Below are 26,173 nucleotides of genomic sequence, written 5' to 3'. Positions count from 1 at the left end.
ACTATCAAGGAAATTCAAATCACAACCACAATGTGATACTACTTTACTCCTGCAAGGATGGTCATAATTAAAAAAACAAAAAATAATAGATGTTGGCATGAATGTGGTGTAAAGAGAACACTTTTACACTGCTGGTGGGAATGTAAACTATTACAACCACTATGGAAAACAGTATGGAGATTCCTTAAAGAACTAAAAGTAGAACTACCATTTCATTCAGCAGTCCCACTGCTGGATATCTACCCAGAGGAAAAGAAGTCGTTATATGAAAAAGACACTTTTACAAACGTGTTTATAGCAGCACAACTCATGATTGCAAACTATAGAACCAGCCCAAATGCCCATCAATTAAGGAGTGGATAAAGAAAATGTGATATATATGCACGTGTGTGTCTGTATTTGTGTGTGTGTGCTGTGGAATACTACTCAGCCATAAAAAGGAACAAAATAATGGCATTCACAGCAACCTGGATGGAGTTGGAGACCATTATTCTAAGTAACTCAGGAATGGAAAACCAAACATTGTATGTTCCATTTCTCAGTGGGGCTTAAGCTATGAGGACACAAAGGCATAAGAATAATATAATAGATTCTGGGGATCCATTGGAATAGTGAGAGTGGGGTAAGGGATAAAGTACTACACACTGGGTTCAGTGTACACTGCTCTGGTAATGAGTGCACAAAAATCTCAGAAATTACTACTAAAGAACTTACTCATGTAACCAAACACCACCTGATCCCCAAAACTACTGAAAAAAAAAAAAAAGAAAGAAAGAAAGAAAGAAAAACCCAGTTCTTCATTTAATAAAATCAAACTTTACAGAATTATCTAAGTAAAAATAAAAAGTTTTACCATTTTCTTTATTTTTTCAGAAATTACTTCTGTGGAGTATTTGGTGATACTTTCTAGATCTTTTCTATGTATAAGTACACTCATAGACAAATAGATACATTAGAAGCACATACATGCATGGGATCACAATAACATACTGGTCTACAACCTGCTTTTTCCCCTTAGCAATACATTATGGACATCTTTCTGTGGTATTACTTAAAAATCTACATCACTAACTTTTAAATCTCATATTTATTAAAGCATAATTTAGACACAATAAAGTACAACTTTTAAATTTACAACTTGATAGTTTTGGAAATATATTACCTGGTTATTCTTTTTTTTTTTTTTTTTTTTTTTTTTTTTTTTTTTTTTGAGTCAGAATTTCGCTCTTGTTGCCCAGGCTGGAATGCAATGGCGCGATCTTGGCTCAGCACAACCTCCGCCGCCTGGGTTGAAGCGATTCTCCTGCCTCAGCCTCCCAGGTAGCTGGGATCACAGGCATGTACGACCATACCCGGCTAATTTTGTATTTTTAGTAGAGACGGGATTTCTCCATGTTGGTCAGACTGGTCTTGAACTCCCAACCTCAGGTGATCTGCCCACCTCGGCCTCCCAAAGTGCTGGGATTACAAGCGTGAGCCACCTTGCCCGGCCTACCTGATTATTCTTAACAATGACAAAGTATTCCAATGTATAGATATGCTATAATACATTTAAGCATTTTCCCATTAATGGATGTTTGGGATGTTGTTGTTTCTTAAATGTCAAGTAATGTGGCATTAAGTAATTCTGTAGACATATTTTTGTATATTTACACATGCATTTCTTAGGATAAATTCTTAGAATTTCTGGGATGAAGTATACAAACACTTTAATAACACATAATGTCTAATTGTTCTTCTAAAAGACTGGACCTTTTAAAACACAAAAGTACAGACAACAAAAGCAAATATTAGACAAGTGGTATTATATCAAGCTGAAAATAATTTGCACATCAAAGGAAACAATTAACAGAGTAAAAAGACAACTTATAGGACAGAAGAAAATATTTGCCAAGTATATGTCTGACGTGTTAATATCCAGAATATATAAAGAACTTTAACAACTCAACAGGAAAAACCAAACAAGATGATTAAAAAATGGGCAAAAGACTTTAACAGACATTTCTTTAAAGAAGACATAAAATGGACAACAGGTACATGAAAAAAATGGTCAATATCACTGATTATTGGGATATACAATTAAAACCCCAATGAGGTATGACCTCACTCCAGTTAGAATGACTGTTATCGAAAAGTCAAAAGAAAACAAGTGTTGGTTAGGTTGTGGAGAAGACAACCCTTATATTGCTGGTGGCATTGTAAATTAGTACAGTCACTACACGAAACAACATAGAAGTTTCTCAATAAAATAAAAATAGAACTACCATATTATCCAGCAATTTCACTGCTGGGTGGATATTCAAGGGAAATAAAGTCGCTATGTTGAAGAGATATCTGCACTCTCAAGTTTACTGCAGCACTATTCACAACAGCCAAGATATACAAGCAATCTAAGTGTCCACCAACAGATGAATAGATAAATAAAATGTGGTATGTATACACAATGGAATAGTATTCAGCCATAAAAAATAATAAAATCCTGTGATTTGCAGCAATATGAAAACACCTGGAGGATGTCCTGGAGAATGAAATTAGGCAGGCACGAAAAGACTGATACTGCATTATTTCACTCATATTTTGAATATAAAAAAACCAAAGTTGATACTATGGAAGGAGAGAGTGGAACTGTGGTTATCAGAGACTGGGGAGGTGACAGGGAAGAGGAGGATAGGGAGAAGTTGTTCAACGGGTACAAAGTTATAATTAGACAGGAGGAATAAATTCTGTTCTATTGGACAGTAGGGTGATGATGGTTAACAGTCAGTTACAATATATTACAAAAAAGCTGGAAGAGAGGCTTTTGAATGTTTTTATCCCAAAGAAATGATAAATGCATGAGATGATGGGTACATTAAACATCCTAATTTGATCATTAAATACCATGTATATGTATCAAAACATCAAATTGTACTTCCATAAATACACACAATTACAATGTGTCAATTAAGAAGAAAAGGTTGAACCAATTTACACTTGTAATAACTTGTACTCTCTTGTATGAGAGTTCCCGTTTCTTCTTTCCCTGATCATTTATGATCATATCAATGCACAGGTTTATTTTTATTATTTATTTTTTGGTCAGTCCTAATATCTATGGTTGCTTCACTCAAAGAATTCACTTGTTCCATCCTATGTGACCCTACAGGCTACTAGTTGGTTTTCCATGGAATTTTAGTGAAATATAAGCCATTAATGATGAGTTACTGTTGACAAAGTATTCAGAAATGATTTACAAAATGAACATTTTGAAATGTCACTAATTTTTAAACCGCCTGTTCTAATTGAATTATGAAATAATTCACAGTTTACTCTGAAATAATAATAATCATGAGAAAATGATTGTTCCTTTACTTCCTCTCCTTCCTCTGACCAACGGATTTTTCTTTGTCACATATTTTTTTTTACGTTTTCAGTGTTTATAATAGTTACTTTCTATTCTGTGACCATAATTCTCACAGTTGATTAGCCTTTGTTTCTATATCTAAATCAGTGGTTTCCAATCTTGTCCACACAACATTCTCACCTGAGGTTTTGTCAAAAAATATTGATTCTGTGGCCCCGTCTGTGAGATTCTGAATTGAATTAGTCTGGAGAGGGGCTTAGTAATGTGTCTTTTACAAAGGTCTTTGACGAGTCTAATGTGCAACTGGGGTTGAGAACAAGTCATAGTGCAGTTTCCTCATTATGTGTCCTTTATCTTCATTTACATCTTGTTGGGCTGGATTTTGTCATTAGGTGATTTTTCAAGAAGGCTTAGTGCATTCTCAGTTTCCTGAATCCTTGTATTTTTGACAATGCCTTTTCGATTTGATATAAAATTTTCAGTTATTATTCCTCCCTCGGAGGTCCAAGTCTGGACATCACTCCTCTCTCTTTGGTATTGCGTGCTCTGCAAAGTCTAAGACTAACTTGGTATTTTTCTTTCTGAGATGACTGCTTTTTTCCCCATAATCATAAACACATACATATATTTTTAACCTCAAAGGTCAATAACTTCATCAACATATATGTTCTGATCTACATATTCAAGTTTTCTTTACTTCTCAACCATTTCTACTACATCTTTGAGTTTCATTTTACCCTTCAGTTCAATTTTCTGAAGGTCTCCACTTTAATTATCGACATAACTGGATAACTGGGGGGCTCCATTGTCTGATTTCCATATTATAATTTTTGCCTTTATTTCTGTATCTTTCTACTTTGCATTCTGTATTGTTTTCTCAAATTGATTCTTCATTCAATTAAAGGTTTTCAAAGGTATCCATTCTAGTCTTACTGCTTCAAGTTGGTATTTCATTTCTAAAATAGCTTTGGTTTTTTTCCTCTTGGGCTTTGGTAGATGATTTTAAAAAATCCCCTCTTACCATCCTGTCATATCATCTGTCCACTAAATTACAAATGTTGACTGAGGACCTACTGTGTTCCAAACACTGAGTAGGCACAGGGATGTTGTGGAGACCAAGATGGATGCAGTTCTGTTCTCATGAAGCTTACATTCCACTGGCATTAAGGGTGACAGTGAAGAAACAGAAAATGAAGAGGCTTAAGATGCTGCTAAATATGAGAAGAAAGTAAAGCATGGATAAAAACATGGTAATGGGATACAGAATGCGTGAAGCCTAGAAGCTTCCTAGATAGATTTGGCTCTGACTTTGGAGTAGTCTCAGAACATTTACATTTGAAAAATAACCTCTTTACTCAGCAAGTTATACTAGGGGCATGTCTGACACATCAGGCTCAAGATTTTTCTATCATACCATTTTGATTCTCTGAAAAGAAAATAAACTTTCCCCCAGTTTCTGCTAAACAAAGATTCAAGTAAAAACAGAAGCAACTTAGCTCCTAAAAAGACACCAAATCATACACATATAATTTGCACACGTTTCTTGAATGTATGTCATACTTCAACAACAGTTTTTTAAAATAATGCAATAAAATGATACTGATTTTAGCGGGTTAGAAAACAAGGGATCATAAAAACTCCATAAGTTTGAGGAGCTGGTTCCTAGGGAGCCATTTCCCCCTTTGTTCACAAGCAGACTTCTCCAAATCTACCATAAGATTGGAAATCCTTTGGAGAATTTAAGGTCTTGACCAACATTTATCTACAAGACTGTGCTTGTAGCTAAGTTAATATGTAAATGTCAGTGGAGAAGTAGGACACGCTCTACGCCTCAAGAAAAATCAGCATACTGTTAGAACATACAAGTAATGAGGAGAAAATACAATAAATAAATTCATTTGGTAAAAGCTGGGGAATCTACTGAGCTGTTTTAGGGGTCTGGCTGAGCCAGGACTTATGAGGACTGAGAACCCCAGCTAGTTAGTTGAGGAGGAAGCCAAGAAGGGGATTAAGTTGATTCGGGGAGGAAACTGGACAGTGCAAACAGATTTTTAAAGGAATGGGTGAGAGGGAACTCGGCCAGGGGTGGGTGATTGGCAGGAACCCAGCACTTACCAGTGACAAAGAGGCTCACCGCCTCACTGCGCTGGGGACCAAAGCCATTGTCAGCTGTGCAGTAGTAATTCCCTGAATGTCCTGCAGTCAGAGAGAAGCTGAAGGACACTTTTCCCACAGAAGGTGTTGAGTTGCTCCCCAGGGGCACGTCCTCATGATAAAACTGGTATAGGATTCGTGGGGAACCTCTCTGGACCTCACAGTAAAGTGTCACAGTGGCTCCTTCAAAAGTCAGGGCCTCAGCAGAGCTGAGGGTGAGGGCAGGACGAGACACAGGGACTGAGGAAGAGAAAAAATGAGTCAAGAGTTTCTTTTGCCTCTTACTTTAGATTTCAACACTTGACCAGTGCAGATGCCCAGTCTCCAGTCCAGCGTCTCCAGGCTTCACCTACCTGGAGGGCAGCCAAGCAAATTCTCAGGCTTCTCTGACCAGCTTCCCTATGCTCCATGCTGGTCTTTCCCTATCTGTTCATTTTTCCAGCAGACCAATATTCTCTTCTTCTCTCATGTAGTGTGATCTGCCTCCCTTTTGCAGAGGAGATGATACTTTCAAGGAAGAAATTCCTTGTCTTGCCACCACCAGACTCACTTGCACCAGCTCCTCACTTCTTCCTGCAACCATGCAGGCTTCCCTGCAACCATGGAAGAGCCACGCCTGGCCTTTCCAAGGGGGAATTTCCTACATCTCTTGACCTGTGCACACCTGCCTCTGTCCTAGACATGAAGTCCTTACCTCTATTGGCTTCTTCCAAACTACATTTTGATGTGTTTAACTATCTCCATATACGAAAAACTATCAGACAATACAAAAACAACTTTATTTACATTTGAAGTTCCTCACAGTCGGTTTCTCCACTTTTCTGTGGACAGTCTTCTGGAAGAAGTGACCTATGTTTATCATTTCTACTTCTTTATCTCATATCTCATATGCACATTTTGTCCATTACAACTCAGTTTTTACCCCCAATAATCTCCTAGAGCTGATTTTTCATGTTTATGAATGTAGTAATGATGATAATGATAAAAATAAAAAAGATATTTATTACAATGACACTATAGTGCCTTTAAGTTCTAGTGTGTGTATATTTGTCAGATGTAATTTGTGAATATCTATACGTATACAGACACTAAGTTAATCATCAAAACAATTCAATGAGGTGGGTACTATTGTTGTCCCTATTTCACAGATGAAAATACTGAGGCCCCGAGTGGTTGAGTCACACAGCTAGTAAGTGAAGAGGCAGCAGTCAAACCCAGGTATTCTGGTTCTAGTCTGTGTTCTCCTGCCAAAGAGTACTTTGTGGCTAAATTCATTGGCTGTGACTCAGTTTTTTTGTTTTGTTTTAAGATGGAATCTCACCCTGTCACCCAGGCTGGAGTTCAGTAGCATGATCTCAGCTCACTGCAAACTTTGCCTCCTGAATTCAAGCGATTCTCCTGCCTCAGCCTCCCAAGTAGCTGGCATTACAGGCGACCGCCACCACACCTGGCTAATTTTTGTATTTTTAGTAGATACAGGATTTCACCATGTTGGCCAGACTGGTCTCAAACTCCTGACCTCAGGTGATCTACCCCCCTTCAGCCTCCCAAAGTGCTGGAATTACAGGCATGAGCCACTGCTCCCGGCTGTGACTCAGTTTTTATCTTTCATCATCTCTTAGCTTTGTCTTATCCAAACTGGCTCAGTATCATCTGCTTAGAACATGTTCTACCCTTAGTGACAGTGGGGCACACTCTCATAGTGAGTGCCTTTTCCCACGGCCAGAGGCCTTCCTTCTCATGTCTCATCTCCTCTACTGGGACTAGACTGGGGGTTCTGTCCAACTGGACACTCCCTTGTTGGGCTCTCTCCTTCACTCCTGGCTGCTCCTCAAACAGGTTGCTCTATGACCTGATCCTCACTGTACTGCTGGAGTGGTTTTCCCCAACATTTAAAACCTTCATGAAGCCCAGATTGCCCTGCAGAATACGACCCAAGCCCTTACTCTGCTTCTAAGTAGGTTCTAATGATGTCGTCTTCCCCAACCTTGTCCTTCCTTTCTCCACTGTTCTGTCTATGCTTCAGTCATCAAGAACTGACCCCTCTCCAGTTCCTGGAAAGTGTCCTCCCTCCCTCACCACAGCACCCTTCTCCTTCAGGTCTTATCTCAAATTCCAAGAATTGTTTTCTCGCTTCCCAGCTCGGATTGGATGCCTTTCCATCTTCTCCTGTAGCCACCAGGTACTTCTAACTTTAGGTTGATGTTTTCTCTATTACTTGTCTGCATTTGCCATTAGCCCCTATGAACTGTGTGGGCAGGACCAGGTTAGTGTAGTCTTAGATGCATCCTTAGATGTCAGTACAGTCTGGTCCATGGAATATATGCAATCAGTATTTATTAGGTGAAGAAGTGAGTCTTTGAATAGACTTTAAACATCTCTGAGTGTGTTTGATCATGATGTCACTGTCTCCACTTTCCTTGGGACTCTGAATGTTAGGGACATTGCTTTTTTTCTATGTCATTTGATGTCTCCCCCTGGGTTCCCTGGTCCTCTCCTTTATAATCTCACACATCCATGTGGGAGGGACTGGATTCTTGCTTGTTTTCTGAGCTGGTATTATTGTTTTACAAGAGAGGAAACTGAGGCCACTTCCAGGCCCAACAAACACTGGACTCTTTGTCTCCAGTATAGGCCCAAATCACACTGTCTCCTTTAACATTGGACCTGGCCATTTAGCCACACGTGGATGGTTCAAAATTGAGATCCAAAGCTCAAAGGAAACCTTTTTGATGTCATAACTATTTGCCAGCTACTTGAATAGCCATGAGGGCATTAAGCCAAGCAACCGGAGGTGAAGCTGTCTCCTGGCCTGCTCACAGCCTGCCGCGGTCTGTGCCTTTCTTACCTACTGCCCAATCAACTGTAAACAAGGCTTGAGCAAGGGAGACATGTTGGGTTAACCATGATCCAGTGACTTGTCTTTGTGTCTCACATGATATTGCATCTGGTTATTCATTGATGTCTGATATTAACCAGACAGGGGACATTTCTGCGCTCCTGGGAACTGAGTCTGAGTCTATATCTACTAAGAATAATTTAGTAAATGAAAACCAGGCATCTGGCAGATCTACAGGACAAGTGGAGAGCATGAGAAAAGCAATTGGTTGCTCAGAATTTGAGGAGCAGGGAAGAGAAAGCTGCTGCATCATGAGGCAGGGGTAGGAAGGCATCCAGACTGCAATGAGACAAGGCTGAAAGTGGTGGACAGCAGGTTCAGTGAGCCAGAGAGTGAAGGAGGACATTAGGTTGTCCCAAGAAAGAAACAGACGATACTGGAAAGTACATGCTGACTTCTGAAGGACTGGGTGAGAGAGGACTCTTGGCCAGGGGTGGGTGATTGCCAGGAACCCAGGGCTTACCAGTGACGGAGAGGCTCAATGCCTCACTGCGCTGGGGGCCAAAGCCATTGTTAGCTGTGCAGTAGTAGTTCCCTGAATGCTCTGCAGTCAGAGAGAAGCTGATGGACACTCCTCTTGCAGAGTGGGCCGACCTATTCCCCAGGGCGGCATCCTCATGATGAAACTGGTACACGATGGGGAGTGAACCTCTCTGGGCTTCACAGTGAAGTGTCACCTTGGCTCCCTCAGAAATCAGGTCCTCCGCAGAGCTGAGTGTGAGGACAGGATGAGACACAGGGACTGAGAGAGAGAAAAAATTAGTCAAGATTTGTTTCTGCCGCTTGCTGGAGATTTTGTAAAAGGAAAATAAATCTTGGGAACCCCAAATCACTAAGCCAAAGGGAAAAGTCAAGCTGAGAACTGTTTCAGGCAAACCTGCCTTTTATTTTATTCCTTAATAAGATAACTTCAAAGACTTTTTTAAAAGCTACATACCTCCCTCAAAATTTGTCCACTGAAATATTTCTTTGTGGGCCCCACTATCTTTACCCTGAAATGGTTCTGTTTTAAATGGTTCTGTTTTACCCTAACAATGTAAATTGATAGCTGATTTTCACAGGTGCAGGACAAAAGACAGAACTTTCAGTCATCCCTGCTTATAGGAGACAAATGCATATCTGATTGTTTCCCTGATTTAAAAATGCAGATTCACTGGGCTAGAGGAAGACAGCATTGACTATTCCTCTGCCCCCTCTCACATGTAAATTGTGTATTCTGCTAAAGGCTGATCAAAGACTCAAAAGAATGCAACTGTTTGTCTGTTATTTACACATACTTGTAAAAAAATGTCTTCCTTTTTCTCCAATATCTGCCCTTTCACCTCTAAATATTGAAACCCTCAAAATCATCTTTGGAGAAGGCAGGTAGCTGAATCCGGGGCACATATCCTTAACCATGGCAAAATATACTATCCAAATTGATTGAGACCTGTCTCAGATAGGTTTTGGTTCACAGATTCAATGTTTCGCCAGTGCAGATGTTCAGTCTCCAGTCCACAGTCTCCAGGCTCCACCTACCCACAGGGTGACCCGGCCACTTCCCAGGCTGCTCTCACCGGCTCCCCTGTCCTCTATGCTAGTCATTCCCTGTCTCTTCCTTTTCCACCAGACCTCTTGTCTTTTCTCCTCTCCCAGCTCCCCTTGTTGTATGATCTGCCTCTCTTGTGCAGAGATGTTGCTCTCAAAGAATTTCCTTGTCTTTCCACGAGCAGAACCACACCCTTACCCACAGCAGCTCCTCACTCCGTCCTGTGCCCTGAGACCATGGAAGAGCCCTCCTTGGCCTGCCTAGGGGGATTTTCTTCTGTCTCTTCATCCTGTGCACACCTGCCTCTGTCCTAGATAAAGCATTCTTACCTCTACTGGCTTCTTGCAAACACCATTTGCATGTGTGTAACCCGCTCCATGTTAAAAAAAAAAAAAAACCATCAGACAATAGAAAAACAACCCCATTTGCATTTGAAGTTCCTCACAGTCGGTTTCTCCACCTTTCTGTAGTCAGTCTTCTGGAAGAAGTGACCTACCTTTAACATCTCTACTTCTTTATCTCATATCTCATATGCATGTTTTGTCCATTACAACTTGGATTTTATCCCCAACAATCTACTAAAGTGGATTTTCATGTTTCTGAATATAATTATTGTGATAATGATAAAAATAATAAAATAGATGTTTGTTATAATGACACTATGGTGTCTTTAAGTTCTGGTGTGTGTATATTTGTTGGATGTAATTTGTAAGTATTGATACATAGAGAGACACTTATTTAATCATCAAAGCAATTCATTGAGGTGGGTACAATTGTTGTCCCTACTTCACAGATGAAGATGCTGAGGACCCAAGTGGGTGAGTCACACAGCTAGTAAGTGAAGAGGCAGCAGTCAAACCTAGGTATTCTGATTCTACTCTGTCTTCTGCCAAAGAGTACTTTGTGGCAAAATTCACTGGATGTGACTCAGTTTTTATCTTCCATCGTCTCTTAGCTTTGACTTATCCAAACCAGCTCCCTCTCTTCTGCTTAGAACACAGTCTGCCCTTGGTGACAGTGGGGCACACTCTCACAGTGCCTCTTGCCTCGGCCAGAGTCCTTCCTTCTTAAGTCCCAGTTCTACTGGGACTGGCCTGGGGGTGTTGTCCAACTGGACACTCTCTTGATGAGCCCTCCCCTTCACTCCTGGCTGCTCCCCAAACTGGCTGCTCTATGACTCGTTCCTCACTGTACTGCTGGAGTGGTTTTCCCCAAGATTTAAACCATTCATGGAGCCCAGATTGCCCTGCAGAATATGGCCCAAGCCCTTACTCTGCTTCTAAGTATGGTCTAACCATACCTTTCTCTGCAATCTTATCCTACCTTTCTCCACTGTTCAGTCTACACCGCAATCATCAAGAACCGACTGCCCCTCCAGTTCCTGGATCATGTCCTCCCTCCCTCACCACAATCCTCTTCTCCTGAAATGTTCCCACTCATCCTCAGGTCTCAACTCACACATGAGTTCTTCCAAGAAATTTTTTCTCTTCCCAATTCAGATTGGCATGCCTTTCCGTCTGCTCTTGCAGCCACCAGGCACTTCTATCCTCAGGTTGATGTTTTCTCTATTACTTGTCTGCATTTGCCATTAGCCCCTATGAACTGTGTGAGCAGGACCAGGTTAGTGTAGTCTTAGATGCATCCTTAGATGTCAGTAAAGTCTGGTTCATGAATATATACAATCAGTATTTATTAGGTGAAGGAATGAATCACTGAATAGAATTTGATACAGCTCTGAGCATGTTTGATCATGATGTCACTGTCTCCATTTTCCTTGGGCCTCTGAATGTCAGGGACACTGTTCTCTTTCTATGTCATTTGATGTCTCCCCTTGGGTTCCCTGGTCCTCTCCTTTATGATCTCACACATCCCTGTGGGAGGGACTGGATTCTTGCTTGTCTTCCAAGTTGGTATTATTGTTTTACAGGAGAGAAAACTGATGTTGCTTCCAGGCCCAACCAAGACTGGACTCTCTGTCACCAGTACAGGCCCAAATCACACTGTCTCCTTCAACATTGGACCTGGCATTCAGTCATGCATGGATGGTTCAAAATTAAGATCCAAAGCTCAATGGAAGCCTTTTGATGCCATAATTCATTGGCAGCTGAATTGGTACCTGAATAGCTCTGAGGGCATTAAGCCAAGCAAGCAGAAGTGAAACTTTCTCCTGGCCTGCCCCAAGCCCACCATTGCCTGTGCCTTTCTTACCTACTGCCCAATCAACTCCAAAAATGGCTTGAGCAAGAAGGACATGCTGGGTTAACTATGATCCAGAGACTTGTCTTTGTGTCTTACATGTCTTTGCCTCTGGTTTATTGATTAATGTCTGATATTAACAGAACAGGAGATACCTCTGTGCTCCTGGAAATTGAGTCTGTGTCTACTGAGAATAATATAGTGAATGAATATCAGGCATCTGGGGAGCCAGAGGACAAGTGGAAAGCACAAGAAAAGCACCTGGCTTCTCAGAAATTGGTGACCAGGGGAGAGAAAGCCACTGCACCATCAGGCAGGGGTATGAAGACACCCAGATTGCAATGCAACGAGACTCAAGAGGCAGACAGCTGGTTCAGTGAGCCAGAGAGTGGAGGAGGACATTAGGTTTTCCCAAGAAAGAAACCGAGGATACTGGAAGGTACATGCTGACTTCTGAAGGGCGGGGTGAGACAGGACTCCTGGCCAGGGGTGGGTGATTGGCAGGAACCCAGGGCTTACCAGTGACTGACAGGCTCACAGCCTCACTGGGCTTGGCACCATGGCCATTGTCAGCTGTGCAGTAGTAGTTCCCTGAATGCTCTGTAGTCAGTGAGAAGCTGATGGATGCTCCCTTTTCACAGCGGACTGACTTGTGCCTCAGGGGAACACCGTCATGATAAAACCTGTACAAAGTGCGCAGAGAATCTTCCTGGGTTTCACAGTGAAGTGTCACCTTGGTTCCCTCAAAATTCAGAGCCTTTTCAGGGCTGAGAGTGAGGACAGGATGAGATGCGGGGACTGAGCAAGAGAAAAAATAGTCAAGAATTGCTTTTACCTCTTACTGTAGATTCCAAGGCATGGCCAATGCAAATGCCCAGTCTCCAGTCTCCACCCTTACCTTGCTGCCATCAGAACCACACACCGTTTCCTGCACCTGTTTCTTGCTCCTTCCCTCTGCCCTATGACTATGGAATGTTGCACCTGGAGTGCCCAATTATTATGAGTCTTCTTTCCTATTCCTGTTCATTTCTCCTTCACTTGCATTGGCCTCAGGGATTTATTTGCTGTTGGTAGTTTTTCCTTAAAGATTAGCATAGTCTTCTAGAGCTTTTTCTCCTGCTCCTACTCTCTCCCTTGGCCCAGACTGACATTCTTTATTTACAGGTGAGAAAACTGAGTCAGAGAGAGACGAGGAGACCTGCCTGTGTAGGCTGTTTAGGGCCAGCCAGGGCCAGAGTTGGTGTCCTGACTCCTACTCTGGTGATGATCACATTGTCTCCTTAGAGTGAGCCTGGAGTTTGCCATGAGTGGAGGGGTGACACAGGGCTCTACAGAAGCTGTTTTTCCCTCATCACTGTAACTACCACAATAGCTTTGGGGGAAGGATGGTGCCGTATACTAGTAAGGGAGGTGATGTAATCTGGGGTGCATATTTATACTCATAACTAGGGAATGGTAAACCTCCAGAATTACATATTTGGAGTAACTACGATGTTGCAACCTGTCTTTGTATCCTACAGAAATTTTCACATTGGTTATTGTCAATAAGTAATGTTAATTGAGACAACAGATCTCTCTGTACCCCAGAGTCAGAGAGCTATGCCACAGCCCAAGGCTTATCCCTATGGGCCTAGAAGAAAAAAAAAAATGATGTCAGGGAAGAGAGGGCTGTGAGAGAAAAGAAAGACTTGTATTTAATGGCATTGAAAGAAAAAAAAATAGACCTTTCTTTTCTTGGATTTTCCTGGGTCTAAACTCTTCTAAGATGTCCATAAGAGTAAAGGTCTCTTTGCTTGCACAACTCCCATTCTCACAGGTACAAGTTGTTTCTACAGAGACTGGTGACCCAAGCTGATATGCAGCTCTGTCCCACTTTTCTAGCCCTCTCTGCAGCAAATCTCAGATTCCACCAGCACTTACTCTGCACCTGTATCCAGGATCTCAAGCTGTTAGATGTGATGCTGTAATCCATTGTTGCTGCCTTACACCAGTAGGATCCTGAATCTTTACTCCACGTGGCAGTAATCTGGAACTTCGGGGAGAGGCTCCAGCCTGATCCCAGCATCTGGTCATTTCTGAAGAAGCAGAACTGGAGCGGGACATCTGACCTCTCTAGAGAGAGCCAGGTCTCACAGGTCAGGGTCACTGGGCTCCCGCTGATGGGCTGGAAGGAGCTGACTCTCAAAACTGGACGTGTAAATGACTCTAGAGAGAAGAATCACAACAGTCCTAGAGCAATGAGGCTGAGATGTGCTTTGGAGAAAACAAACTTCAAGCAGCAGCACATCCAAAAGCAGGCAAAGAAAGGAATGTCATTGATCCCTAGCTTCCTTCAGCCCAAAGCACTACTATACTTCCTCTGGTCCTTGCAGGAATGTGGCCTGTAGTTTAGTGGTATTCCAGTCCACCCTTTTCCTCCTGTTCTATCTCTGTGACCCCAAGGAGTCTCCTTTTGACCAACTCACTTCACAAAATAATGCTTTACCTTGGACTTGGATTTTGACTGTGTTGGAAGAAACAGGGCAACAAGTTTCCTTATAACCAGTACAACGATATGCACCATTGTCCTTGAGACTTGCATGAGGAATATGGAAGTCAGTTCTTCTATTAAGGAATGCCAGGACATTATCATTCTTGTAAATAGTAGTATTCAGTGTCACTTTCGCCTTTGCCCGGCACCTCAGAACCACAGAGTCTCCTTCAAACACAGAAAGTGGAGCTTGCAGGATCAGCGAAGCTATGAGAAACACAATAGCAGTTATTTGGTGCATCCCATTGTTTCCCCTTTCTTTTCATTGTTTTTCCAAGTAGATTTCATTTTTTAAAAAATGGGTTGGGAAAAAGAACTCTTAAAATAATTATCATTTCTTTTTTTCTGATTTAGAAATGAACACATATACCTTGAGAATAGTTGAAAAGCAGAAACGTAGGTAAAATCACCTATCATCTCACCACCCACATTTTGGCATATGTTTTTCCAGCTTTCTCTTCCACTTTCAAGTACTTGAGAGCTCATGTGTATTTCTTTTATGGAATAATAATAATATTTGTAGATTTGATAACTTTCCTTTCACTTACTATGCTATGAACACTTTCCTATGTCATTAGTATCATTATTGAACCTGATTTTTAATGTTCATAAAGTTTTCCTTCACTGGCAGTAATGCAATTTCTTTAATGACTATTCTTTTTTTAAACCATGTTAAGGTCTGCCGTTTTCAGGGGTGTACATCTATGGTTGTTTCAGTAGGTAAATTCTTAAAAGAGGAATTGTTAAGTCAAAGAGTATAAGCATTTTGTTTATTCCTTGCTAGTACACTGCTCCCACTACCTTAAAAAATGATATAACTTCAACTTCAAAACAGGTGGCTTTAGGACAAAAAAGGAAATGTCTCTTCCTTTATCTTTCTTTCTCTGCATATTTATCTACCTATGTATTAAGTACCCATAAGTATGAACAATTCTCCTGCCACTTAGTATTCCAAGTAAATAATATGGCTTAAAACTATACATAGAGGCCAGGTGCTGTTGCTCATACCTGTAATCCCAGCACTTTGAGAGGCCCAGGTGAGCAGATCACTTGAACCCAGGAGTTCAGCATTAGCCTGGGCAGCATGAGGAAACCCCATCTCTACTAAGAATACAAAAATTAGCCAGGCGTGATGGCGGGCTCTTGTAGTCTTACTTACCAGGGATACTGAGGTGGGAGAATTGCTTGAACCCGGGAGACGGAAGTTGCAGTGAGCCGAGATAACGCCACTGCACTCCAGCCTGGGTGACAGAGCGAGACTCCATCTCAAAAAACAAAACAAAACAAAACAAAACCAAAAAACAATTCAGGAACCATTCAAATAAATTAGTCCTCAGGCTTTCTGGTACCCGAGAATCTTGTAAAAAATGCAAATTAATGGACCTCACTTCTATAGATTTTGATTGAATAAGCTTAGGTAGGTCCTGAGTGTCTGTATGATTGATAAGCTGCCCAGACTTTTTCACTCAAATCAAACTTCAAGAACCACAGGTGCAGAGACATTAATCCACTCAAAGTAAAAATTTTATTCATTTGAATGTTTAAAATTAAGCAGCTAATTCCATTCCCTGTCTGGTTGTATTCTGAGCTTTTTACTCTCTCCCTGTCTTACCACAGTGTGAAATAAAATTGTCCACTCATGAAGGGTCTGAGGTAAACAGTAATAACAGCTAGAGAGAAACATGGGCTGAATTGATTTCGAAAGTTGTTGCATCTTTCATGCTCTCTCACCTGACGAAAAGTCCAAGTACACAGGGCTACTGAGAGGGGAGTCCTGGGCCTGGCATCTGTACTCTCCAGATTCCTGAACCTCAAGGGTATTTTTTTGGGTTTCTCTTGATATTTCTTTCCCACGGTACCGATAGTACCATTTTGTTTTTTGTGTTGAGTAGAAGCGAAATCCCTTGCAAATCAGATTCACTCTCTCTCCTTGGAAGACTGTGGTCCATGGAGGCTGGAGGAAAATAATGGACTTGTGTGTCCTTGCTGAAGAGGAAAGAGAAAAGGAGTCTGAGGTGGAGGCACCTGCAGGCCCAGCCTCAGGGCCTCCTGCTGCATAGCCTGAAGGACCTGGGTTTGGAGGATCTGAAAGAGGTCCTCGGGGAGGGTCACTGATAGCTCAAAGCTCCATGTCAGCCAGTGGCCCTCACCTCACCCAAGGGAGAAATTGCCCAGGGGATGGCAATGGGCAAAATGATTTCAGGAGAGTGACACCAGCAGGATTCACCATCAAATATCACAGTTAGGTAGCCTTACATGGAAGTGGGTCCCAGAGAAAATCAATGCTGCGCTGCCATTTCATCATGTTCAAACACTCATAAGAAACTCCAAAGGTGATGTTAAAATCACAATTTTGCACTTTCCCTAAGAGAATAAATCATATTATCTTAAGATTTGTCACTGAGAAAACCTCGAGAGCTCAACTTACCTAACATCTTCATTTTGTAGATGGTGATTCAAATGCCCAGAAGAACCCCATCATAGCTAATTGTGGCAGAGCAAGGAAGGGGCAAGTCACTCACTGGCATCCAGAGGTGACTAGGACAAGGTTATAGGTGGGACCACTGATTCGGACAAGGAGAGGGGTTGTAGAGGGTTCTTGCTACTCCTGGGTTCTCAATCATCCACTCTGAGCCAAAGGAATGGGAGTAAGAGCCGGAACTAATTAAATGTGGGATGCAGATAACTTGTCTTCTCCCCTCTCTCCCCTTTCTGTGCCTTTCTCTTTTGTGAGGACCCAGTTGTTGGATGTCCAGGAGGATTTTACTCCAAAGCTGCAGAGAATGCAGCATTCCTGCTGGCATCAGTATAGTGGGATGTTTTGGGGGATTTTTCTGGCTTGCTGATTGGAGAGGATCCTATCCTGAGTCCAGCACACTTGCCGTGGAGTTGAAGATGTCCTGCCTGGCTAAATGGGATCTGTTGGCAATAACAGTAAATGCAGGGCTTAGCAAAGGCCAGGAGCTGCTTGGGTATTCACCCCTTCCCCCTGGGAGGGTCAGAGGGTGACCGTGGAGCTCTCCTCGCCCTTGGGAGATACCAAAAAACCAGGCATCACTTTCAAATCCCTGCTGACCTCAGTGAGAAAAGAGGAGATATTAGAGATCTCAGGCAGCCATCACAAATGTTTTCTATTTATTAGGAAGAGACACTCTTAACCAGAGATGCTGAAGAGTCAAAGACAGGAGAACTCACCAAACTGTCCACTGACAGGAGCTGCAAAAAATAAGAGCCAGAGATGAGCACAGAACCACGATTATTTTGTTTGAAGAAGATAATTCCACTTTTTTTACCCATGCAGGTATTACTTGTCCCTTTAAAAAATTCATTTAAAAACTCTAATAATTATTCATCAAATGTGTATATGTATACACAGAGATATATACACACACATATACACAAAAATATATATACACATATATATACAGATATATACACACATATATTATATACATATATATGGCATGGTATTTGGACTTTTACAATGTACTTTAAAAATGGTATCTGCCGTCAAGAAGTTGACTAGTGGAAAAACAGAAACACGATATAAAATAATATAACACAGGGTGTAAGTGCAATAACAGAAATACACATGGGGTATGTTGGGGGCAGAAGGGCCACCTAGCCCAGTGTGTAGGATATATGTGTGTGTGTAGAGTGTGTGTAGGGTGTGTACATGTGTTGAACAGGATGGGTGGATCCTTGAAGGTACCTGAAGGAGATGATACTTCACAAAACTGTGAGTGAGAACATGAGTCTGCAGGTGGACGTTAGCATTTGTGTGTGGTAAGAGGCGATGGGGAGGGTAATAAAGGTAGAAAGGGCACAGAGGTGGAGAAATGACACTGGTGCTCAGGAGTTGGGAGGGTTGGGGGAAATAAGGTAAGAGAAGCATGCAGGGCCTGAGTAAGTGGTTCTAATTTTATTAAAAAGTCATAAAGAGTCATGGAATGGTTTCAAGGGGGAGATTGACAAGGTTAGAATTTGAAACTTTGATGGAGCACTCTGTCAGTGGACAGAATTTAATGGGATAATATGAAGCAGGGGGACTGATTAGAAGGCAGGGCAAGGAAATGGACATGAATTAAGCCTTCCTTGGGCACCAGACTCCAGGCTATACTCTTTTCATGAGATCATTGAATCCAAGGGCTCGTTATCATCATGCCTAATTTTTAAACAATAAACTGAGGCTCAGATTATTTAGACCTGATACTCAGCCCAAGAGATGGCAATGTGTAATTTTTTTCAGAGTGTTTTTCCAAAATTATCTTCATTATCTGCTTGTTTATTTTCCCTTCTCTATAATGCAAGCTCTGTGAGACCTAGGACTTCTCTTATGTTCACCATATATCCTCTAAGACCTATAACAGTGACTGGCATATAAAAGATGTTCCGTTAATATTCACTAAATATATTTTTGTTGTATAATGAATTAATTAAAGAACTCGGTTAATAATGTAGAGATAGAAGAATAGAGATTTGAGAAATGGGTAATGAAGAGAGAGAGGACACAAAACTGGCGTGTTTATTAATTTAATAGATATTCTGCATATGGGTTGATTTATTTATTCAACAGATTTTTGGAATGCCAATCATGCTCCAGAGCAAGGCAATAGAAATCCAGGAGTGTGTGAGAGACACATCATCCCTGTCCACATGAGGCTGTTGGAGACTTATCCAAACTTAAGTGTTTTACTGAGAACAACAAATTATTCACCATTCACCTGAATATTTTGGCTTCTTTGGTCTTTGCATTGTTTTAAATGAAGCTAATATTTTTGTGAGTGGTTTCTATATGGTCTGCATTTACATAGGTTATTTCATATAACCATGTCAATAACCCTATGAGGTAAGTGCTAGGATTAACCCCATTTTATAGACCAGGAATCTGGTAGCCAGTAGGTGGCAGGATGAAGTTTTGAACCTAGATCCTGTTTGACCCCAGAGCCCATGTTATAAACTTTGCCCTCTCATGCTCAGGACCTGGCCGTTACCCACAATGTGTGGGGCCATAATTGAGATGTGTTCCTACTTCAGGAATTATAGTCCATGCACCTTCCAACTTTGGGGTCCTCCTTTCTTATATCATGCCTGCTCCATTTCTGCTCCTCTAGCTCCTACTCACCTCTAAGTTTCATGAAGTCTTCACTAGCTATTTTGAATACAATTTATTATCTGCCTACAGCATTCATTGGTAACTTTGCCTGGACAATAACTTAACTGGGATCTTGTTGCATAGCTGCTTGAAAGTACATTGGCCTTGCTGGGAGCCCTTCTATGTCATGACCTTCCAGAACACAGACATAGTGTCTCCTATGGACTCTCATTGTTCAGCACCTGGTACAATACTGTGCATAGATATGACTAAACACATTTGCTGAACAAATAAATAAGCATATTTAATTCTAATATTTAAACTTTAGTAAAAATCAACCAGTTCGCACATATGAGTTGATAGAGACTTATGCACACCCAGAGGGACAAAGAGAAAGTCATGTGCTTTAGACTTGTCCTTGCTTTGTCCACCTACCCCTCTCTTCCACACCATGTTCTTAATCAGCTCATTGCTGCAGTGTTTTGCAATTATGTGCCAGAGAAAGACCTGTCTTTCTTGTTAGAAATCTTGCCCTCTCATGCTCGGGACCAGGATCTGGCCTTGTCATACAAGGAGTAAATACATCTCTACAGAGAGCAGAGTGGGCTCTTCTATGAATAAGACGATATGAACAAACAAACATGAAACATTTTCTGGACTTCATGAAGTTCTTTTGAAAGAAAAAAATAAATGAAATTTTAACTGTTGTGGTTACTGTGGTTTCCTACTCTGTAAGATTGAAAATTCCTTCCAGCTGTGGCCATTTTCTTCAGCCTCAAGAGAAAGCCCTGAGCTACAGAGTAAAGTTCAAAAACACAGTCTCCTAATGTTGGAAAGATTCTCTCAGCAGGGGCTGTGCCGAAGAAAGGACCAGGCCTGTGGTGGAGAGAGAAGCTGTCCCGACCCCACCCAGGGCCCATCGTGAGCTCTTTTACTCACCCAGGACCAGTAATATCACCCACAGCAGCATGAAGACCTGGACCACCAAGGGCGGAGATCAAAAGAGAAGTTTTCTCAGGAATAACAGGTTTGAACTTGATCTTACACTCAGGACACTACACACCAGCTCCAAGGAGCACATCCGAGAAATTGCACTCTCAAAAACAGCAGAATACATTAGTGAATTAGAAAAAAGGAAGTGGGAATACCCATCTTCAGCTACTAATCAGAGTTTCCTGTCCGATGATCAAAGAAAAAAAAAAGTTAAGGTTTTAAAAAATCAAATACCCTTGACCCTACATTTTTGCTATTGGGAAATTACCCTGAAGGAAGTATCTGAAGAGAGTTCTATAAGAACGTTTATTGTAGCATTCATTATTGCCTAAACACTGGAAACAAAACAAAAAAACCACAATATGGGGACTGTTTAAGAATATTCTGATTCTTCCGTACAATGACAAGCAATCATTAAAGAATAAGGTAAATCTGAACATGCCAAGAAGACAAGACCACCTTGTTTGATGTGAAGAGAATAAAAGTGAGATATAGGTTAGTTTTGTAGTATCATCCCATTGGGTAAATATTAAAAATAGGATATATGTGTACATCAACTCTTTTAAGTATACTTTTTTTTTTCCTGGAACGTACACACAAAAATACTGATTATGTTTGAGGAGCAATAGGTGGGAAGAAGACAATTTATTTTATGTATTTCTGTACTGTTTGATTTTTTTAAAAAAATTACCATGTGAATTTATAGCTCTCATGATTTTCTAAAAGTCAAGTTTCCATCCTGGTATACTGATCAACAGAGGTTCCTAAGACATCAGCTACCATGAGGAGTGCCAGTTTCTTTCTTTCAAATAATTTCCCACCCTTTCTCTCTGGGCCCATACCTTGGTCTTCCTAAGGGGGCATTTAATTTTATATCTACAAATGCACATCACCTTAGGTATATTATGTCACATCCGCCCCACTGCACCCTGAGGCAAGAAAATCATACAGGGGTTACAGGAGGGAATAGAGATTAATCCATCTAAGTACAAGAGGAGAATTTCAAAGGGAACACAGAGTCTTTGCCTACTTTTTGTGCTAAAACAAATAGTGCTGCTATGAATATTCTTGTATACATTTCTTGGGGCATGTGTGCACATAATTCTATTGGGTGTATACCTGGGAGTGGAATTCCTGGCTCATAAGGTGTGCATATATTCAGTTTAGGAAGTATTACCAAATTATTTTCCAAAGTGGTTGCGCCAATTCCCACCACACTCACCAACCAATGTATGAGAGTTACCATTGTTCTAAAATACTTGCCGATATTCGTATTGTCATCTAGTAAAATTTGGCCATTCTGCTAGAATTATCTCAATGTGGTTTTAATTTGTATGTCTCTGGTGAATTTGAGAATGAGCATTTTTTCATAGTCTAATTGGTGATGTAGGTATCCTTTTTATGTGCAATCTTGTTCAAATATTTCCTCATTTTTCTCTTAACTTTCAGTCTTTCTCTTTCTGTTTTGTAGCTATTTTAAACTCTAAATATAAACCCTTGTTGGATATATGTATTGCAAATGTCTTCCTTCAGTCTGTGGCTTGCTTCTTTGCTCATTGATAGTGCCTTTTGATGGACAACCATTCTAACTCTGACATAGTCCAGTTTATCAATCTTCTCTTTTATGGTTAGAGATTTTTGTATCCCTTCTAAGAAAGTTCGTCTACTCCAAGATCATAAAGATACTCTCCCAGGTTATCTTCTAGAAACTTTATTTTTTTTTTTTACCATTTATTTTATATTTATAATAGCATTACAATTGATTTTTGTGTACAGTATTAGTGTTTATATTCACTTTTAATGTAAATATAGATAATTTACCCAGCCCTATTTATTGAAAGTTAATTTTTTCCCACAATACAGTCCAATTTCACCTTTTTTATAAAACAAAAAGCCATGTAGGTCATTTTTGGAAATTTCTTTCATGTCCATTAGTCTATTTTGCCTGTCCTCATGCCAATACCACACTGTTCTAATTATTGTTGCTTTAAAATAATGCTTATTAACTGATAGATTAAGTCATAAAATGCTGCTCTTCTTCAAAATTGTTATGGCTGTTTTTGGCTCTTTGTATTTTTCTGTACGTTTGAAAATCACCTTGTCAATTCCTGCTCCCTCTCTCCCCAAAAGCCTAGAAGACTTTTAATAACTGGGATTGCATTGGATTTATAAGTTAATTTGTATAAATTAGAAGAGATTGAGTCTCTCAATCCATAAACATAAAATATCCCCTCATTTGTTTAGGTCAACTTGACATTCTTTCAGCAATTTTCTATAGCTTTGACTGTGGAAAGTATATCTTTTGGTAGGTTTATCCTTAGGTTATTGATATGTTTTTGATGATATTGTAAGTAACATCATTAGATTTTTTTTCTAAATGTATAATTGGTATATAGAAATAGAATAGTTTTTTGTTTTACTGACCACCATTTTTATTTTTATTTTTTTGAGATGGAGTTTCGCTCTTGTCCCCCAGGCTGGAGTGCACTGGTGTGATCTTGGCTCATTGCAACCTCCACCTCCCAGGTTCAAGCGATTCTCCTGCCTTAGCCTCCTGAGTAGCTGGGATTATAGGTGTCTGCGACCACACCCAGCTAATTTTTGATTTTTAGTAGAGATGAGGTTTCACCACGTTGGCCAGGCTGGTCTCAAACTCCTGACCTCAAGTGATCTGCCTGCCTTGGCCTTCCAAAGTGCAAGGATTACAGGCGTGAGCCACCATGCCCGGCCTTACTGACCTTCTAATATCTACTAAAATTGCTGAATTTACTTATTAATTCTAATAGTTTATCTTTAGGTTATTTTAGATTTCATACATACACAATCATATAATGATAGTTTTATTCTTTATTTTTAATACTTAAACTTCCTTTTCCCTCACTTATTGAACTGACTAGGAACTCAAACATGATACTAAAGAGAAGTGGTAATATCAGGCGTCCTGTCTTAGTCTCACAGAAAAGCTCTTAATATTTCAATATTAAGTATAATATTTTCTGTAATTTTTTTGGTAAATACTATGTATCAGACTAAATACCTTTCCTTATATTTCTAATTTGCTAATAAATTTTTCTTTTTTCCTAAATAATGGATGCTGTTTCAGTAATTACTTTTATTGCCTCTATTAGTATGATCATATGATTATTTACTTTTATTGTTAATATGATGAATTACATGGATGATTACAAATGTAAAATCAACTGTACATGCCAACTTGGCCATGATGTGTTATCTTTCTTATATATTCTTGAATTTGACTTATAAATTTGCTGTGCCTTTTAGCATTTGTGTTCATGAGAAAGATGGACCAATTTTCTTTCTTGATGAATTTTAGTAACAAAATTATATTGGTCTCATAAGCAAGCTCCTTCTTTTTCTATTCTCATGAAGAGTTTGTGTAAGATTGATGTTATTTCTTCCTTAAATGTTTGGAAGATTTTACTGATAGAGATGCTTAGGCTTGGAACTTTCTCTGGAGGAGGGCAAATTACAGATTTGATTTTTAAAACTGATATGAGATTATTCAGATACTTTATTTCTTCTTGTGCCAGTTTTGATATGCTGTATATTTTTTGGAATTTGCTCATCAATATTTCCAAGTCTATTGACATAACATTATTTGCAATGTCCTCATTTATTTTTTAACATATTTGAGATCTGTAGTAATGTTTTTTATTTTTTCACTCATAATATTGATAACTGTCTTCTCTTTGTCGTTCTATTTTTTTTTATTCTTGATCAGTCTCTAGAGGAAATCATCAATTGAATGAGCATTTTCAAAGAACCTTTTGGCTTTGTTGATTTTTCTGTATTGTATGTTCATTTTCTATTTCATTAATTTCTCCTCTTTTCTTTAATATTTACTTCATTTTACCATTTAAAAGTGAACTTGCTTTTTAAAAACTTCTTACAGGGATACTTACATCTTTGATTTTTTAGTCTTTTATTTTCTAATATGCTATGCAGTTTTGTCTAAGTGTGGCTGCAATGTGTAAGTTTTGATATGTCATATCTCTATGATTATTTTGTTAAAAATATTATTAATTTCCATTAGGGTGTTCTTTCTGGCCCATGGGTTGTTTTGAAGTGTATTGTTTCTTTTCCTAATAGAGATTTTCATTTTTGTTGATATTAATCTCTAATTTAATTCCACTGTGGTCTGAGAACATATTTTATGATTTCAGTCTTTTGAAATATGTTGAAATTTGCTTTCTGGGCTAGTATACAGTCAAGTTTTATAAATTTTTCACGTTTTCTTTAAAATAATGTATATTTGCAAATGGTGCAGCATTTCATTTCTGTCAGTTACATAATTCTATATTCTATATTGTGTTACTCAAATATCCTATGGTCTTACTATTTTTTCTGATACTCTATAAGTTACCAAGAAAATTATGTTAGGACTTTCCATTATTATTGTGAGTTTGTCAACTTCCTTTTGATTTCTGTCATTTTTTTGTTTTATATTTTGAAGTGATTTTATGAATTGCTTACACATTCAGAATTGTTACCTCTTCCCGATAATTTGACACACTTGCCATTATTAAATATTTCTCTTTGTCTCTGTTTCTTGCCTGAAAGCCACACTGGGAGAGTCTCATCTACATTTGGACTTGATTCAGTTGATTGGATGCTATGCTTAAAAACCTGAATCTGATGCTGTGTTTGCTGTAATGTTTTTAATGATGTTCAGCCAATCTGAGTATATAGTTGAGCATGGTCCATTTATAGAACCATTGTTGTTTTAAGTCACAAGGTTTCGGCTTTTTTTTTTTTTTTTTTAATGCAGCAACAGGTAACTGAGATGGGTTTATTCCATCATGTTTAGGAATGTTATTTTTTGTCATTAAGTGATAATCCAGTTATCTCTAGTAATGTTTGTTTTAAAATTTATTTTTCTTGTTAGATCAAACTTGTGAATCATGGTATTCAAATCTACATCTTTTCTAATTTTAATCTATCTCAACTCTTGATTTCTCTTATAGCATAGCTTTTGCATGCTTTAATTTTATCTCATTCTTTGCAATTTTTATAATTGTATAGTTTTATTTCTCTTGAAATAACGACATTTACTGCTCACAGAACACCCATATGCTCCCCGTTTTTCAGCTCTCATATAGTAGAGGACCATGTGACTAGATGTGTCCTATAGGCTGTGAGAGGAAGTAGTATAAGTTATTTCCATGCTGTCACATACAAGAGCAGGCAAGAAATGCCCCTGTATCACTTCTCTTGCTATAGGCACCAAACAGCCTATGTGATTCAGACAGTGCAGGTACAAAATGGTGAAGCCTCTATGAGCCTGGATCTGTTGCCAGTTCATGTTGGACATGTAACTTGAATTAAAATAAGCTATTATGTGTTGGGTCACTAAATTTTTAGGGTTGTTTCAAACTGTCTTCTTCTCACTAAAACACACTACCAGAACAATTCTA

At 39.7% G+C, this 26,173-nt stretch overlaps 1 protein-coding gene across 2 annotated transcripts in view; it reads right to left on the bottom strand.

Moving 5' to 3' along the window:
* Window positions 1–20,885, bottom strand: part of FCRL5 (Fc receptor like 5) — a 36,576-nt gene extending 15,691 nt beyond the window's left edge. For both annotated transcript variants that reach the window (XM_010381266.2, XM_030936412.1), the window contains exons 1-8: window positions 20,685–20,885; window positions 17,846–17,866; window positions 16,382–16,636; window positions 14,606–14,857; window positions 14,041–14,325; window positions 12,640–12,918; window positions 8,860–9,138; window positions 5,459–5,737 (exon numbers count right to left, since the gene is read on the bottom strand). In XM_010381266.2, the coding sequence (XP_010379568.2) occupies window positions 5,459–5,737; window positions 8,860–9,138; window positions 12,640–12,918; window positions 14,041–14,325; window positions 14,606–14,857; window positions 16,382–16,636; window positions 17,846–17,866; window positions 20,685–20,715 (1,681 nt within the window). In that variant the 5' untranslated portion in view covers window positions 20,716–20,885. The remainder of the gene's footprint in view (window positions 1–5,458; window positions 5,738–8,859; window positions 9,139–12,639; window positions 12,919–14,040; window positions 14,326–14,605; window positions 14,858–16,381; window positions 16,637–17,845; window positions 17,867–20,684) is intronic.
* Between the last annotated feature and the right edge of the window lie 5,288 nt (window positions 20,886–26,173).

The sequence above is a fragment of the Rhinopithecus roxellana genome, chromosome 8 (assembly GCF_007565055.1).
Source record: "Rhinopithecus roxellana isolate Shanxi Qingling chromosome 8, ASM756505v1, whole genome shotgun sequence".
Classification (NCBI taxonomy): Eukaryota; Metazoa; Chordata; class Mammalia; order Primates; family Cercopithecidae; genus Rhinopithecus; species Rhinopithecus roxellana.
This window is presented reverse-complemented; position numbering and strand designations above follow the sequence as displayed.